Genomic DNA, 16,260 nt, shown 5'->3' with positions numbered 1-16,260 from the left:
TAAGGACGAGGCTGGGAGTCTTCACAAGGGCTGAGTGTGGGTCACTCTTATCTATGTTAGCCTGGCAAGACCCAGCTCAAAAACCAATATGACCATTTGATAAAGCAGATTATTAATTCAGATTTATTTTTAATGCATCGTTCAAGACTGTTCCAGCAGTTGCTTCAAATTAGTTTAAGGCTTTTGACTTAAGAATGGAAATAATATGTTAGATTAGCCATGATATTAAATGATGGAGCATGCTCGAGAGGCAATATTGATTAATCCTGCTTCCACTTTGTATGTTCATATAAAATTAGACTAGAATATTGGTGCCTTTGCAGAATGATGATGCCTAACAGTTCTATTCATAACACTATTTTTCTTCAGTGTTTTTTAATTGATCATTTTGTTTGTCAAGGTTGAAATGTGGTAACATGCATTTCCAGGTCATTTTGCATTTCTTGGAAATTCATCTAAGCATTTCTAGGCACAGGACACCATTAAACCCCTGATGAGTGTATTCACAGAAGGGTTACATGGAATAAAATGGTTCCCAATACACATTCTCCCTGTGATTGTGTGGATTTTCCCTTGGTGCTACAGGTTCCATCCACATTTTAATGATATACTCATAGTAGCTTTATTGACTATTCAAAGATCAGATTTATTGACAGCATACATATGTGACATCGCATACAACCCTGAGATTCTTTTTCCTCTGGGGCAGGCAGAATTTCTACTTATCAGTTACTGTACATTGTACTCAAGAAAAAGATAGGTGTACAAAAGAGAGAAATGTAAACAGAGAAAAGAATGTAAACAAACTGACTGCAATGCAGAAAAAAATAAACATAGTCATAAATTATATTGTTATGGGGTATATTATATTTTATATTGTATATTAATATATCTTTAAAAGAGATAGATGTGGGGGGGGGTTAGTGTAGTTAACTTCACAAACAGAGAAACACTTCACATCTCGTTTAAAATCCAAGAGCTTGGATGAAATCAGTCATCCAGGCACCAGGCTCTGGTGAAAAGTTAATTGGTTGTCGGTCAGGAAGGTTCTAGTTGGTTTCAGAGAGAGATTTTTTGCTCATTGGACACCCACAAACTGAATCCCTCCAATCAGTCACTTCAGTGTCTTGACGAAGAAACTTTCCCCATCATGGATTTTCCAAATGATAATCTGTTCTTCTAAGGTCACCACAGAGTTCCTCTTGTTTCCCTTATTTCAGGAGAAACACTCGAGCCATTTCCTCTTGTAAGGACTACACGGGTTTTCAACAGGCTGAACTGAGAACTCACAACCCGTCTTCAAAATGGGGTTTTCAACAAGCCTGCCAGCTTACCATGTTGCAGACTCAAAAAGCCTCTGCAGAACTGGCTTCTCTCCCTCTCTCTCTCTCTCTCTCTCTCTCTCTCTCTCTCTCTCTCTCTCTCTCTCTCTTTCACTCTCTCTTCTTTCTATACGAGAAATCCCGTTGGTTCTTTCCTCTCTCTCTCTCTCTCTCTGCTTGTAAATCAAGAACTTATTGCAGCAAGAGCTTATTGCAGGGCTAAATGTCCAGCTTGAGCAAAGCTCTGACTTTTTAAATGAGATGTGTTTTGTTACTCTGTTTGTGAAGTGATCTACACTAAACCACCCCCCCCCACACAACCTATTATTTTTAGTATAAAATATAATGTACCCCATAACATATGCAAAGTAAGAGTCCTTAAATGGGCTTCTGTTTGAGTTTGTTGTTTGAGAGTGTGATGATGGAGGAGTAGCAACTGTTCCTGGACACGGTGGTGCAAGTCTTGTGGCACCTATATCTTTTTCCTGATGGCAGCAGTGAGAACAGAGCATGGTTTGGTGGTGTGGAACCTCAGTGGTTTCTGTTGTTTTCAAATGGCAGCATTCCGTGTAGATTTTCTTAATGGAGGGGAGAGTTTTGCCTCCATTACTTTTCTCAGGACTTTCTCTGTCAGAGGTATCAGTGCCCCCATATCAGGCTGTGATGTAGCCAATCAGCACACATTTCACGACACATCTATAGAAGTTTGTCGAGGTTTCCGATGTCATACTGAATATCCACACTCTTGAGAAAGTAGAGCTGCTGGTGTGTTTTCTTTACAATGACATTCACATTTTGGGTCCTTTGAGATGATGATTGTTATATAGTCAGGATAATGTGAACTATTTTGTAACCATGGAAGATCCAACTGCGCTGGGTGGGTCACGTCTCCAGAATGGAGGACCATCGCCTTCCCAAGATCGTGTTATATGGCGAGCTCTCCACTGGCCACTGTGACAGAGGTGCACCAAAAAAGAGGTACAAGGACTGCTTAAAGAAATCTCTTGGTGCCTGCCACATTGACCACCGCCAGTGGGCTGATATCACCTCCAACCGTGCATCTTGGCACCTCACAGTTCGGCGGGCAGCAACCTCCTTTGAAGTAGACCGCAGAGCCCACCTCACTGACAAAAGACAAAGGAGGAAAAACCCAACACCCAACCCCAACCCACCAATTTTCCCTTGCAACCGCTGCAACCGTGCCTGCCTGTCCCGCATCGGACTTGTCAGTCACCAACGAGCCTGCAGCTGACGTGGACATTTTACCCCCTCCATAAATCTTCATCCGCGAAGCCAAGCCAAAGAACTGTTATGCACCACTGTGGGGCGTATGTATATGAGTGAGTGTGAGCAGTTTCCTGAGATGGTGGAAGACATCAGTAAGTAAAATCTCTTCTGTTATTTGAATCTTGCATCTCTAAGTTATTTAAGAAGCCTCCCAAGTAACAAAGAGACATAACATGGAGGCAGCTGTATAAGAGAACAGGAATAAAGCCATACAATTGATTGTAAGTCACTGAAATATGAAGGGGAAGAAGGGAAAAAACATTACTGAAAAAAAAATGGCTGGAGCAACAGCAGTTCACCGAGTGATGGACAGGGAGGCTGAAGACATTGTTGTATCATTTAAAAGGTTTCAGCAGAAATGGAATTTAGCATTCAAGAGCTATTTTAAAAATGTAACAGCAGAGGACAAGGTCAGTTATATACTTCTCTGGACTGGGGAGCAAGGCCTTGATATATTTAATAGCTGGGAACTTACAGAGATGAAGAAAAAATGATCCAGACCAGATATTTGCAAAGTTTGCTTCTCACCTTGAATCCAGGTCTAATCATAGAATTAAACCCAATGAATTTCAAGACTTAATGCAAGAGACTGTTGATAACTTCCTCATGAGACTAAAAATTGTAGCTGCAAAATGCAGATTTAAGGATATAGAGGAAAGATTAGATCAAGTAATATGGGGGAGTGCCCATCCCGAAGTGCAAAAGTCTCTTATATAGGATAGCTTGAAGCTGGCCGAAGATATAGATACAACCAGAGCCTTTGAAGCCATGAGGACACAAATGAATCCCTATCTATGCAGACCCACCCACAGCAAAGAGAAGGAAGGGTTGATGCTATAAAGAACACAATCAGAAAAATGAAAAACCCCCCAAAACCTGTAGAAATTGCAGCAGACGACAGCCCTTCGATGACCGAAACAAATGCCGGTTCTGAATGTAGAGTCTGTGGTAAAGCAAACCACTGGGTGAAGATGTCCAAGTCTGGAATGAAGAAAATAGTAATACCAGTGAAGAAAAAAGACAAGAAGAAGATCCACCACATAAAAAGAAACAAAAATGAGGACTCTAACATCCAGATACTGGACATAGAATCCATACACCTTCACGAGATGTTGGGTGAGATGAAAGAATGAAGCAAGTTGCACTCGAGGATCCAAATATAGAGAACAATCCAGAACAAGCCTACAATATTTAACCTAAAGGTGAAGCTGGATCACAAAGCAATATCCTTCCACTTCAGACTCTACCGCTAGATGTTCCCAGAGAACATAATAAAAGGGTATCCAAAAGTCGGTGCATTGGAAACAGCAAATGTCACTTTAACGGTCTATGATGGACCCATGATCAAGCAGCTAGGGAAAGCTAAGATAAATGGCTGCCATAAGGGAAAGAACATCCTCTCTACATTCTATGTGGTAGATGCAGATGGACCAGCAATTCTAGGTCTGGATAGCTGCCAGGAGTTGCAGATGATCTCTGTCAATTATAACGAAGATATCCAAGACCATTAACAGAAACACACAACAAAAAGAGGAAATGATTTCCACAGAAGTACCTGCCAGGCCAAGGCACACAGTGGGAGCAGATTTGTTCACCAAGAATCAAGAATGGTATTTAATAGTAGCCTGTTACTACTCTGTTTCCAGTCGCCAAAAGGGTGAAAGACCTGAGAGCATCAACTATCACCTCAGAAATGAGAGCGCTCCTTGCTGAACAAGGAATACCCAAGCAAGTAATATGTGACAATGGAACACAATTCATGTCACAAGAATTCTGAAAGCTGGCTGCAGAGTATGGGTTTGTTATCACTACATCATCCCCATACTACCCCAAAGGTCATGGGTTCATTGAAAGACAAATGCAAACTGTGAAACTCACACTTAAGTGTCATGAAACAAAAGAGGACCCATACCTAGCTCTTCTATCATTCCAAGCAACACTTTTAAGGGTTGACGTGGTCTCCAGCAGAACTTCTAAATAGCACGAGATATAAAACAACTCTGCCAAGTAAAATACACCCTCCAGAAGACCAGGAGGAAACCAGAAGAAGACTGGCTGACATACAAGAAGAAGGACGCCAGCATTACAACAAACATGCACAAACATTGCCAGAACTCTTCAGAGGGCAGCACGTGCATATTCAAGAGCCGATGTTGAAATCATGGACCCCAGCAAAGGTCATCAGAGAAGCTGAAACACCAAGATCATACTTCAGCTGTGTTTATACTAAGAACACCTCGCATCATCCCGCATCACCTTGAATCACCGCGATTTTTTGTCGCTTGCATCACTGCGCATTTTTGGACTACCTGAACTGTTTCTACCGAGCGATTGAATACGTGGTGATGCAAGATGATGCGAGGAATGCGAGGTGATGCAGGGCGATGCGAGGTGACCAGGAAGTCCGATGAGCAATTGAAAACCGCGGGTGAAAAATCGCAACTTCCGGTGAGTCACCCGCGGTGTTTCCACTGCGAGGTCGTCCCTCGCATCACCCCGCATCGACCACCTCAAAAGTAGGATGCCGGAGCACCTCGAATCGCCGCACATCGGCCACAACCGGATGTGTTTACAGTACCTCCAGATTCGAGGTGTCACCGCGCATCACCTCGCATTACCTCGCATCACCGCGCTTTTCCCGGCTCAGTAGAAACACCCCCATTGTTGAGACAGACTCTGGCAATCAGCTGAGGAGGAACAAATTCACATCTGGCCGACACAGGATGTGATGAGGCAGAAAGCTTTAATACCAGCAAAGCCTGCAACACCAGTATCAAGTGAAGGGACCACAACCACTAATACTGAAACATCAACATGGCAGTGGTCAGGTGAAGCACAACAAGCTACATCACCTACACATGGACCAGCAACACAGAGCCCACTGGTTACAGCCAGATCCACAAGATGGTGAAGCAACATACTGCTGCAGTGAGATGTCAATAAGAACTATTTAAAAATAGGGGTGTAAATAAATTAGTGGACAAGTTCAGTTGTTTAAGTTACACTGGAAAGAAAGTGATAAAGAACACTAAATTTTTCTTTATGTTGAGAAGGAGCGATGTTATATAGTCAGGATAATGTGAACTATTTTGTAACCGTGTAAGAATACACCCTTCTCACTGAAGTAACCATAGTATATGCATATGTCAGTGTGTGAATAGTTTCCAGAGATGGTGGAAGACATCAGTTAGTAAAAAATTTCTGTTATTTGAATCTTGCATCTCTAAGTTATTTAAGAAGCCTCACAAGTAACACAGAGACATAACAGTGACTTCCAGAAATTTAAATTTGCCTACTTCTCCACCTCTCATTCCCCAATGATCACTGGATCGAAAACCCCTCCTGAAGTCCGCAGTCTCCTCCATGGTTTTGGTAACATTGAGTGCGGGGTTGTTGTCCGTACACTGTTCAATCTCCCTCCCATTTGCTGACTCTTTGCCCCTTTTTATACAGCCCACTACTGTGCTGTCATCAGCAAATTTGTAGTCGGTGTTACTGTCGTACCAAGCCACACAGTCACAATTGTAAAGTGAGTAAAGCCCTTTGTGCTTTAGCCCACATGTTGGTAGATGGGTGAAGGAGAATTGGAGCAGAACTGACGCCCACGTGTGAGTGAATAGGTAACTAGGAAACAAGTGAGGTGATGGGATTGTTCTGTGAACCCGGCGTAGGATCAGTGGGCCAATTAGTCTCCTCCAGTGAAAAATTGAGAATTGAAATCTACATGTCTCCCAAGCAACAGCTTCTGCTTTGCATACACCCGCTTTCCCCAGCAAAGTGGTAGATTGGTGATCATGGAGCAGAGTACAGAACAGTACAGCAATGGAACAGCTCCTTCGGCCCACAATGTCTGTGCCCAACATATGTCAAATTAAACTAAACTCAATGGAAAGTTTCAGACAGATGATTGACTATTCTTTCTCTCCCACTGACGCTGTTTGATCCACTGACTTCCTCCTCTGGTTTGTTTTTTGCTCCAGATTCCAGCAGCTGCAGCCTCTTGTGTGGTCTAAGTCAATTAAAACTCTTCTGCTTGTACAGTTTCCACACCCCTCCATTCCCTGCATATCCATGCGTCTGGTCAGAAACCTCTTTAACACCACTATTGAACCTGCTTCCTGTGGTAGCCTGTTCCAGGCACCTACCATTCTTTGCATACAGAACTTGCCCCGCACATCTCCTTTAAAATTTCACCTTTTCTAGTATGTGCCATTTTTACCCTGGGAAAGGGATTTAGACTGTCTACCCATCGATGCCTCTCATAATTTTATAAACTTTTATCAGGTCTCTGCTCATGGATTACTGCATGACACATTTTCACTTTGTGGTTTCTGACAGCATTTACCACTGTAGATTACTGTGTAAAAATTTCTACTGTAATTTTGACATAATATAAAGTGTACATTGCATTACTCTGTCCTAGCTCCATTATTTATCTTGATGCTACTAATTGCCTAAGTATCAGAGGGGTCAAAAAGTTTAACATTTGGATTCATAAGTGCAAAGCAACATTTAAGGGCTGAGAACCTTTTAGAATTGGGGCTTGTTGATAAATCTATGTTGGCTAATGATGAAGAGAAAGGAATTAGTGGGGGAGGGGACGAAGAAGCACTTTACTGACTATTCTTTTGTTTCTTATTCTAGGAGATAGGATGGATTCGACAGCTGTAAACATTCTCCAGCAAATAATTGGCTTGGCTCCTGAACATCACGATGGTGCTGTGGCTTCTGTAGTTACCATGGCACCAGGCACGTTAACAGTTGTAGAACAAGTAAGATATCCTATTTCTCAAATTTCAATATCTGGAATTAACTGCATTACAACATCAAATATTAAGCTCTATTCGCAATCTCATGAAAGAAGCATTTCTGGTGATCGGTCTACATCTTCTGAAGTTGGTCTCTTATTAATAAGTTTTATGATACAAGAATATCGCCACGATAAACTTGGATGCCTGATGACATGGGTGATCGTATAAGTAAAGACTGTTTTCAAAGAGAAATTACTTTAGTCACCTGATGATTATGTGGAATCAGTTTTATACCAAGCCTGAAAAAGTATTAATGAATTTAAAAATAAGCTTGTTTCCAGTTCAACAACTCTAACCTTATAGGACTTACCACCAGTAATAGCCATCTTAAATGGATCTCTCCCGAACAAAGAAATGATGCTGTTACACTATTTCCAATGTAGTTTTCTCTACACCCTGTACTTTCTCCAGACTCTGCACTTATTTGGACATATTGTCACACTATTTCCTGGACTGTTTATTTATTTAGAACATCGAACATGACGGCACAAGCCCTTTAGCCCATGTTGTATGTAAACCTACTCCACCACCATCTAATCCTTCCCTAACTCACACCAATAACCATCTATTTTTCTTACATCCATGTGCCTATCTAAGACTCTCTTAAATCTCCTAATTGTAGCAGCCTCAACTCCCCCCCTCACTCCCTTCCCCACCCCCGGCAATGCATTGCAGGCACCCACCACTTTGTGGGTGGGGGGAAAAAAATTGCCTTTGACGTCTCCCTTAAACTTTCCTCCACTTAACTTAAACAGATGCCTCTGCTACTTTCTATTGTCACCCCAGGATGAAAGTGTTGGCTGTCCACCATATCTCAGCCCCTCAATTGTTTATTGTTTATTTGTCATTATTGCATTTCCTGCTGTATGAATTGACGTGCCTGGATAGCATGCAAAACAAAGCTTTTTACTGTATCTCCATACATATGATAATGAACAATTCAATTCAATATTTAAATTACCCCATCTTCTTTGGCTTGGCTTCGCGGACGAAGATTTATGGAGGGGGTAAATAGTCCACGTCAGCTGCAGGCTCGTTTGTGGCTGACAAGTCCGATGCGGGACAGGCAGACACGATTGCAGCGGTTGCAAGGGAAAATTGGTTGGTTGGGGTTGGGTGTTGGGTTTTTCCTCCTTTGCCTTTTGTCAGTGAGGTGGGCTCTGCGGTCTTCTTCAAAGGAGGTTGCTGCCCGCCAAACTGTGAGGCGCCAAGATGCACGGTTTGAGGCGTTATCAGCCCACTGGCGGTGGTCAATGTGGCAGGCACCAAGAGATTTCTTTAGGCAGTCCTTGTACCTTTTCTTTGGTGCACCTCTGTCACGGTGGCCAGTGGAGAGCTCGCCATATAACACGATCTTGGGAAGGCGATGGTCCTCCATTCTGGAGACGTGACCCATCCAGCGCAGCTGGATCTTCAGCAGCGTGGACTCGATGCTGTCGACCTCTGCCATCTCGAGTACTTCGACGTTAGGGGTGTAAGCGCTCCAATGGATGTTGAGGATAGAGCGGAGACAACGCTGGTGGAAGCGTTCTAGGTGCCGTAGGTGGTGCCGGTAGAGGACCCATGATTCGGAGCCGAACAGGAGTGTGGGTATGACAACGGCTCTGTATACGCTTATCTTTGTGAGGTTTTTCAGTTGGTTGTTTTTCCAGACTCTTTTGTGTAGTCTTCCAAAGGCGCTATTTGCCTTGGCGAGTCTGTTGTCTATCTCATTGTCGATCCTTGCATCTGATGAAATGGTGCAGCCGAGATAGGTAAACTGGTTGACCGTTTTGAGTTTTGTGTGCCCGATGGAGATGTGGGGGGGCTGGTAGACATGGTGGGGAGCTGGCTGATGGAGGACCTCAGTTTTCTTCAGGCTGACTTCCAGGCCAAACATTTTGGCAGTTTCCGCAAAGCAGGACGTCAAGCGCTGAAGAGCTGGCTCTGAATGGGCAACTAAAGCGGCATCATCTGCAAAGAGCAGTTCACGGACAGTGTAAATTAAATAGCAAAGGTACGTCAAAGGGGAGTACGTAGGCAAGTGTGAGAGAGAATAAATTGGAGCATGACAGGGAAATGAGGCTGAATGAGACGAATTGGATTGAGATTCTGGAAACCAGCATGAACCCAAATGGCCAAGTTGCCTCATGAAAATAATTGATGAACATTACAGCACAGTACAGTCCCTTTGGCCCACAATGTTGACCTGTACAGTAAAACTCCTGGCACTTTTGGGGATTGGTAGATGCCAGATAAGTGAATTTTCCGGTTGCTTGAGACTGCATGGTGGGTGATTGGCGAACTAACTGAAAGATGCGCCAATTTTATACTTGCATTTTTGTTTAACCTATTTATTATCCATGTTTTTTTTTGCCAGTTGCTTGAATTCCGTATAACAGTAGCTTTACTGTACATACCAAAAAAAATGAAACCCACCTCGCTCATAAATCTCTATTTTTCTCTCCTCCATGTCCCTGTCTGCATAAGAGTCTCTTAAATGCCCATATTGTTACTGCATCCATCACCATCCCTGGCAATGAATTCCAGGTACTTACAACTCTCTGTGTAAAATACCTACCCCTGATGTCTCCCCTTAACTGTCCTCCTTCACTTTGTCCAGATGTCCTCTGGTGTTTTCTTCTCCTGTGCTGACTGTCTACCTTATTATGCCTCTCATAATCATATAGACCTCTATTAAGTCACCTCAAATTTTAATATTAGGTCAAACGTTTTTCCAAATATAATTCTTAGTACATCGCCATTCTCTTGCTGACATGTCTGTCCATGGTCTCATGACTGCCAGACTGGGACCACCTGCAAATTGAAGGAACAACACCTCATATTCCATCTGGGCACCCTCAACCAGATGGCATTAACATCAGTTTCTTCAGTTTCCATTAAACACCTTCCCCCATCTTCTTTCCCCTGTCTCTTTTCCTCCAGTTCTGTTTCTCTCCCTCTTTCCCTTTTCCCTCTGTCTCCTTTCAGATTTCAGATTCACTGAACGAAAATCAATTCTCTCCTTTTCTTTATCGTGTCTAACACCTCTTGTCTGTCAGTCTGTACGCTCCCTCTCCCATTTCTTTCCCCTTTCTTTCCCCACCCTTTAATTCAGACACCTGTCTTTTTTCGCTCATACCTTGGAGAAGGGATCACACCAGTTAGTTATAAATATAAAGTATGGATAGAAAGGTTAGACTCTTATTCTGAGCATCTTTTGAGAAAATAAGAAGTTGAAGCAGAAGTACATAGTTTATTCCTTGTACTTGCCCTGTCAATGAGATCATGACTAATCGTTTCCCTCAGGGCCACTTGGCATCTTATTCACTTCATTCACTTTGCAGCCAATTTCCACCCCAATCTCAAATTCACCTGGTCCATCTCCCCTTTCTTGATCTCTCTGTCTCTATCTCGGGAGATAAGTTTTCCACAGACATATTTTAGAAACCCACCAACTCCCTTAACTACCTCGACTACACTTATTCACACCCTGTCCCCTGCAAGGATTCTATTCTATTCCCTCCTCGCAATTTCTCCATCTCTGCTGCATCTATTCCCAAGATGAGGTCTTACAGTCCAGATCATCTGAAATTTCTGATTTCTTCCACAAATGTGGCTTCCCCTCCAATCCCCCCATCACCTTCAACTCAGCCCTCTTCTCTCTCTTCTCCCTTCTTCCCATAAGCCCTGTGATATTATTTTATTCTGTAATTAAATTTTGACGAGGGAGAGAGAGGCTGTTCATTTAGAATATTGCTACTTCGCAATGTTTTGCTCTTAAATTACTGTATATCAAAGTTCAAATTTATTGTCAGAGTACATACATGACATCATATACAACCCTAAAATTCTTTTTCTGCAGGCCAGACAGAATTTCTAATTACCAGTAACTGTACTCAAGGAAAGAAAGAATTGTAAACAAATTGACTGCAAATACAAAAGTATAAATATTCAGTAATAAATAATGAGCAAAGTACAAGTCTATAAATGAGTCTGTTGTTCAAGAGTCTAATTGTTGAGGGAGTAACAACTATTTCTGAACCTGGAGGTGCAAATCCTGTGGTTCCTGTACTTCCTTCCTGATGGCAGCAGCGAGAACAGAACATGTTTTGGGTGGTGTGGATCCTTGATTATTGCTCTCTGATGGCAATGTTCCATGGAGGTGCTCTCTATGGTGGATAGAGTTTTGTCTGTGATGTACTAAGCTGAGTCCACTACCTTTTATCCACTAAAGTAATAGGTGCCCCCATACCAGGGCATGAAGCAGCTGGTCAGCCCACTTTCCACTACACATCTATAGAAGGTTGCTAAGGTTTCTGATGACGTACCAAACCTCCGCAAACTCCTGGCATTAATATGATGGGTCCAGGACAGAACCTCTGAAATAGTGACCTTCCAGGAATTTAAATTTGCTCAGCCTCATCACCTCTGACCCCCCTCCCAATGATCTCTGGATTGCCCTCCTCTGGTTTTCCTTTCCCAATTTTCACAATCAGCTCCTTGGTCTTGGTGACATTGAGTGCAAGGTTGTTGTTAGTGCACCATTCAGCCAAGTTTCCTCTCAATTTATTCCATAACAATAATAATTATCTAATTAAATAATAAATAAGGTTTGTATTGCTAATCTGTTCTGTCTCTGGCAGAAGTGCTGTGGTGTATGTTCTTTATACAGGCCAAGTGTTTTGTTAAAAATCAGGTAAACCACAAAGCCATCTGGTAGAAAGAAAGAAATCAGTAAATAAACAGGTCAGGGGAAAGAGAGAGAGATATCAAGAAAATCAGTAAATTCACCCTCAGTCAAATAGAGAAATATCCAGGGACAATTAATTGTAGAATTTTCAATCCTTTCCACTTGATCATGTTATTAAAAATATCCAAAGGTTTTTGTTCCTGCTTCAGGTGATGTGACAAAGGAGGAGGATTCCACTGAAATGCCAATTGGAAATTTCCATTAAAATTCTAAGGATCAGCTGCATAAAAGCTACCTGATAGGGAGCTTTGCTAATGTTACTCAGTAGGGGTTTAACCTGGCCTGGTAGGTGGAGGGACCTATACCATTAGTTTAGTTTTTGAGAAAGCTGGGGTTAACTTAGATGTTAAAGTGAGCAAGTTTGGTAGACAGGTCAGGAAGAAACAAGTCCAAGATGGAAAATCTGACAGACCTAACTGCATTTATTTTAATGCAAGAAGCCTGCAAGACAGAGAGCAAGAACAAAGCGCATGATTAATTTGTAGATGCAGCAAGATATCAAGAAGGTATACAGTTATGTAGCTGTTTGGTTGCAGCAAGTAAAAATTTTGATGGATTGTGCTTATGTTTTTGACAGTAAACTAACATAAAACATTGTTGGAGGATTTGAATTTAAGATTAGGGACTTACCCTTCACAGGGTACTGGTGAGGCTGCACCTGGAGTTCTGTGTACAACTCTGGTCCTAGGACTTGAGAAAGGATACATTAGAGATGGTGCAGAAGAGGTTCATCAGGTTGATTCTGGAAATGATGGAGGGTAGATTATGAGGTGGGATTGAGTCACCTGGGGCTAATTCGTTAGAGTTTAGGAGAATGAGGGGGGATCTTATGGAATCATCTAAAATTAAGAAAGAAATAGGTAAGATAGAAGTAGGAAAACTGTTTCCACTGGCAAGTGAGATGAAGAGTAGGGAACGTTGACTCAAGATTTGGGGAGTAGATTTAAGACGATGAGGAGAAACTGCTTCTCCTAGTGAGAAATGAATCTGTGGAATTATCTTCCCAAAGAAGCAGTAGGGGTTGCATCATGAAATCTATGTAAGATACAGATAAGTAGATTTTTGAAGAATAGGGGCATTAACAGTGATAGAGATCAGCTGGGTAAGTGATGGGGCCCACTGCCAAATCAGCTGTGATCTCACTGAATGGCAAAGCAAGCTCAATGTGCCAGATGTCCAACTTGTGTTCCCATTTCTTATGTTGTTAAAAAAATCAGTTGTCTTCTTTTTCCCAGAGTTTGGAAAAGGCATATATTTAAGATGAGAGGGGAAAGATTTAAAAAGGGCCTGATGGGAAAGATTTAAAAAGGGCCTGATGGGCATCTTCTTCATACAGAGTGAGGTGGGAAAATGGAATGAACTGCCACATGGCTCAGTCCTTCACACAAACCCCCATCCCTCCTCTCCATCAACTCCATCCATAATTCGTGCTCCTTTATAAGAGCAGCCAACATGGTAAAAGACTCACCCCACTCGAGCCATGCTCTATTCATCCACTCCCATCAGGAAGATTTATGACCATGAGATCACGTACCATCAGAGTGAAAGACAGTATGTTTCTCACCATTACCAGACTCCTGAATGAACTTCAAAATAGTAAAATTATGGTGCTTTTGATCTATATTTACTGAAATCTCTCTGAAACCCTGCACTTTTGTACTGTGTATTAGATGTCTATCAAAACAACCACTAGCACTGCATCTGAGTACATCTGAACTTGGTGGGGGAGGGAACAATTCTAAGGTATAAAAACATTTAAAAATGGATAGAAAGGTTGAGAAGCATATTGGCCAAACATAGCAAATGGGACTATCTTAGTTGGCATGTGAATGAGTTGGGTTGAAGGGCCTGTTTCCATGCTGTAACCCTCTGTGTCTCTAAGGCATTTGCTTTGGTGATTTTTCTTTAAGGCAGTCATTTAGCACTCATGTGCATGACAGCTGAAGGGGGTGTTTCATTTTCTTCACATGGGAACCATCACGCATGGTGCATACTTAAGTTGAGATATCATATTCCCATCAGTCTGCTTCATCATGTTAATTTGTTGCACCCTTGTAGTATAGAATCAATTTTTTTAAATCTTTTTCAATTAGCCATATTCTTCTTTCTTTGGCTTGGCTTCGCGGACGAAGATTTATGGAGGGGGTAAATGTCCACGTCAGCTGCAGGCTAATTGGCCATATTACACCTGATTAAATGATCGCTTAATTATTTCCTTTTTTGCTTGATTGTTATGTATCTAGTTTATATGTAACAACTTTTCTTATATAAGTTTTTCTTTTGTATATTTCATTTTTCATATTACCTCTTTATATTTTGATAAATATGGCTTCTACATTTTTTATTATTATTGTAAAATTTAATAAAAATATTGAAGCAGTATTTGTTGTGCTTGAATTGCTGAAGTTGAAGAACCAATTTACTTTGTTTCTTGGCTTGAGTGATCCTGCACCTTGAAGGAAGCAAAAAGAGGAGATAGGAAAAAGATATTGGACAAGCGGGTTTTATGTTGACTTGCTTTGATGTTAAAAGATCGAATTGGTAAATTGCATTGATCCTTTTCTTGCCTTTAGGCTGAAGATGAAGCAGCGGGCAATCGTGCAGTGATGATTCAGCAGGCCTTGGAGCAAGCATCGGTGGAGCTTGGAGAAGGGCATCATCTTGTGGAGCAAGTGGTTGTCTCTTCCGATGACGTGGAAGGGATTGAGACAGTAACTGTTTATACTCAGGGTGAAGAGACATCTGAATTCATTGTCTACGTGCAAGAGGCTGTACAAGCAGAGGAACAGTCGATGGACAAAAAGGTTGAGGAACTGTAACCATTCCATGATCTTCAATCAGAACTTGAACTGTTTGGAACAAGTGGGCAAGAAGTTCTATGTTTCTGGTTTACTTTAAAAAGAGGCAGTATCCACAAATTCAGTTCAGCTCGAGAGTGGCAGAAAATAACCAAATAGCAGTGCTCCAGAAAAAAAAAGAAATGGTTGGAGACAAGTTTCTTTCAGTTATTTCACGTTAACCTATCATTTCTTTTTATCTGCCCACACAGCCCATTCGCTCAGGTTGGCTTTCCAGATCCATGCTTCCCTTTAAGTTCATTGGGAATAATAAAAAGGCTCAAATCAAATCAAAGCATAGGTACCACCTCAGGTTAGCCACCCAGGAATATTCACTTAGGCAGCCAAAGTGGAGGAGCACATTGTAGTTTACCCCGCACCACACCACGTACGGACAGGATTAGTGGGCGGGAAAACCCCAACTGGAGAAGCTCAGGAAGGCCAAAGCTATGGAACAGCTGACAGTCTTTGTTGCAGTGTTGTCTCAAAACAAAATCACTCAACCTGGTATCCGTGTGGGGAATAATTTGTTTGACTTACAGAGTGAAAAAAAATATATAAGTGGAGTGCTCGAATTATTTTTATTTATTCTGCGTTAACAGTGACTTGACCTACTTCGAATTATCCTAAAGAATGGATAAACTACTCTCCAGCATCAGATTGTGTGAGTAGTTAAAGAGATGATTATTTGTGGCATTGGCTGTGAAAGAAGTGTTAGTGCACCAAGTGTACTTGAGTAATAGCTTGTTTTTGAATTTCATGAAGAAATCAACAGCAAACAGGCATAAACATATAACAATGCATGGATTTTAAAAACTTGCAAATTCTGGAATTCTGAAATAAAACCAAACCTCCTGGAAACATTTGAATAGAATTCATCAGAAGTTAAATGGGATCCTTTGCTAACTCGAGAAAGTGAGAGCCGAATATGTTTCTTTATGATGACAAATTAGGAAAAATTTTGTGGGGGGGGAGGGGGGTTGGGGTGGGGAGGTGCAACAAGACCTGGGTGTCATGGTGCATGAGCTTGGATAGCAGGTTCAGCAACAGTGAAGAAAGCAAATGGCATGTTGGCCTTTGTAGCCATGAGGTTCTCAATGCAAAAGCAGGGAGGTCCAACTGCAATTGTATAGGGTCTTGGTGAGGCAATACTTTGAGTATTGCATACAGTTTGCAGATATTTTCTCTCTCAAAATGGAGACAGAGAGATCAAGATGAAAATAGAGACAGAGCCTTTCTCAATCCCTCTCTCCATTTCAGGAGACGGACTC

At 41.8% G+C, this 16,260-nt stretch overlaps 1 protein-coding gene across 3 annotated transcripts in view; it reads left to right on the top strand.

The window, feature by feature from the left end:
* Window positions 1–15,942, top strand: part of zfat (zinc finger and AT hook domain containing) — a 194,320-nt gene extending 178,378 nt beyond the window's left edge. For all 3 annotated transcript variants that reach the window (XM_069922233.1, XM_069922232.1, XM_069922234.1), the window contains 2 exons: window positions 7,254–7,381; window positions 14,726–15,942. In XM_069922233.1, coding sequence (XP_069778334.1) covers window positions 7,254–7,381; window positions 14,726–14,971 — 374 coding nt within the window. In that variant the 3' untranslated portion in view covers window positions 14,972–15,942. The remainder of the gene's footprint in view (window positions 1–7,253; window positions 7,382–14,725) is intronic.
* Window positions 15,943–16,260: the final 318 nt, after the last annotated feature.

This window comes from Narcine bancroftii, chromosome 2 (assembly GCF_036971445.1).
Source record: "Narcine bancroftii isolate sNarBan1 chromosome 2, sNarBan1.hap1, whole genome shotgun sequence".
NCBI classification, from domain to species: Eukaryota; Metazoa; Chordata; class Chondrichthyes; order Torpediniformes; family Narcinidae; genus Narcine; species Narcine bancroftii.
Note: the sequence above shows the minus strand (reverse complement) of the source record. Positions and strands in the feature narration are given on the sequence as shown.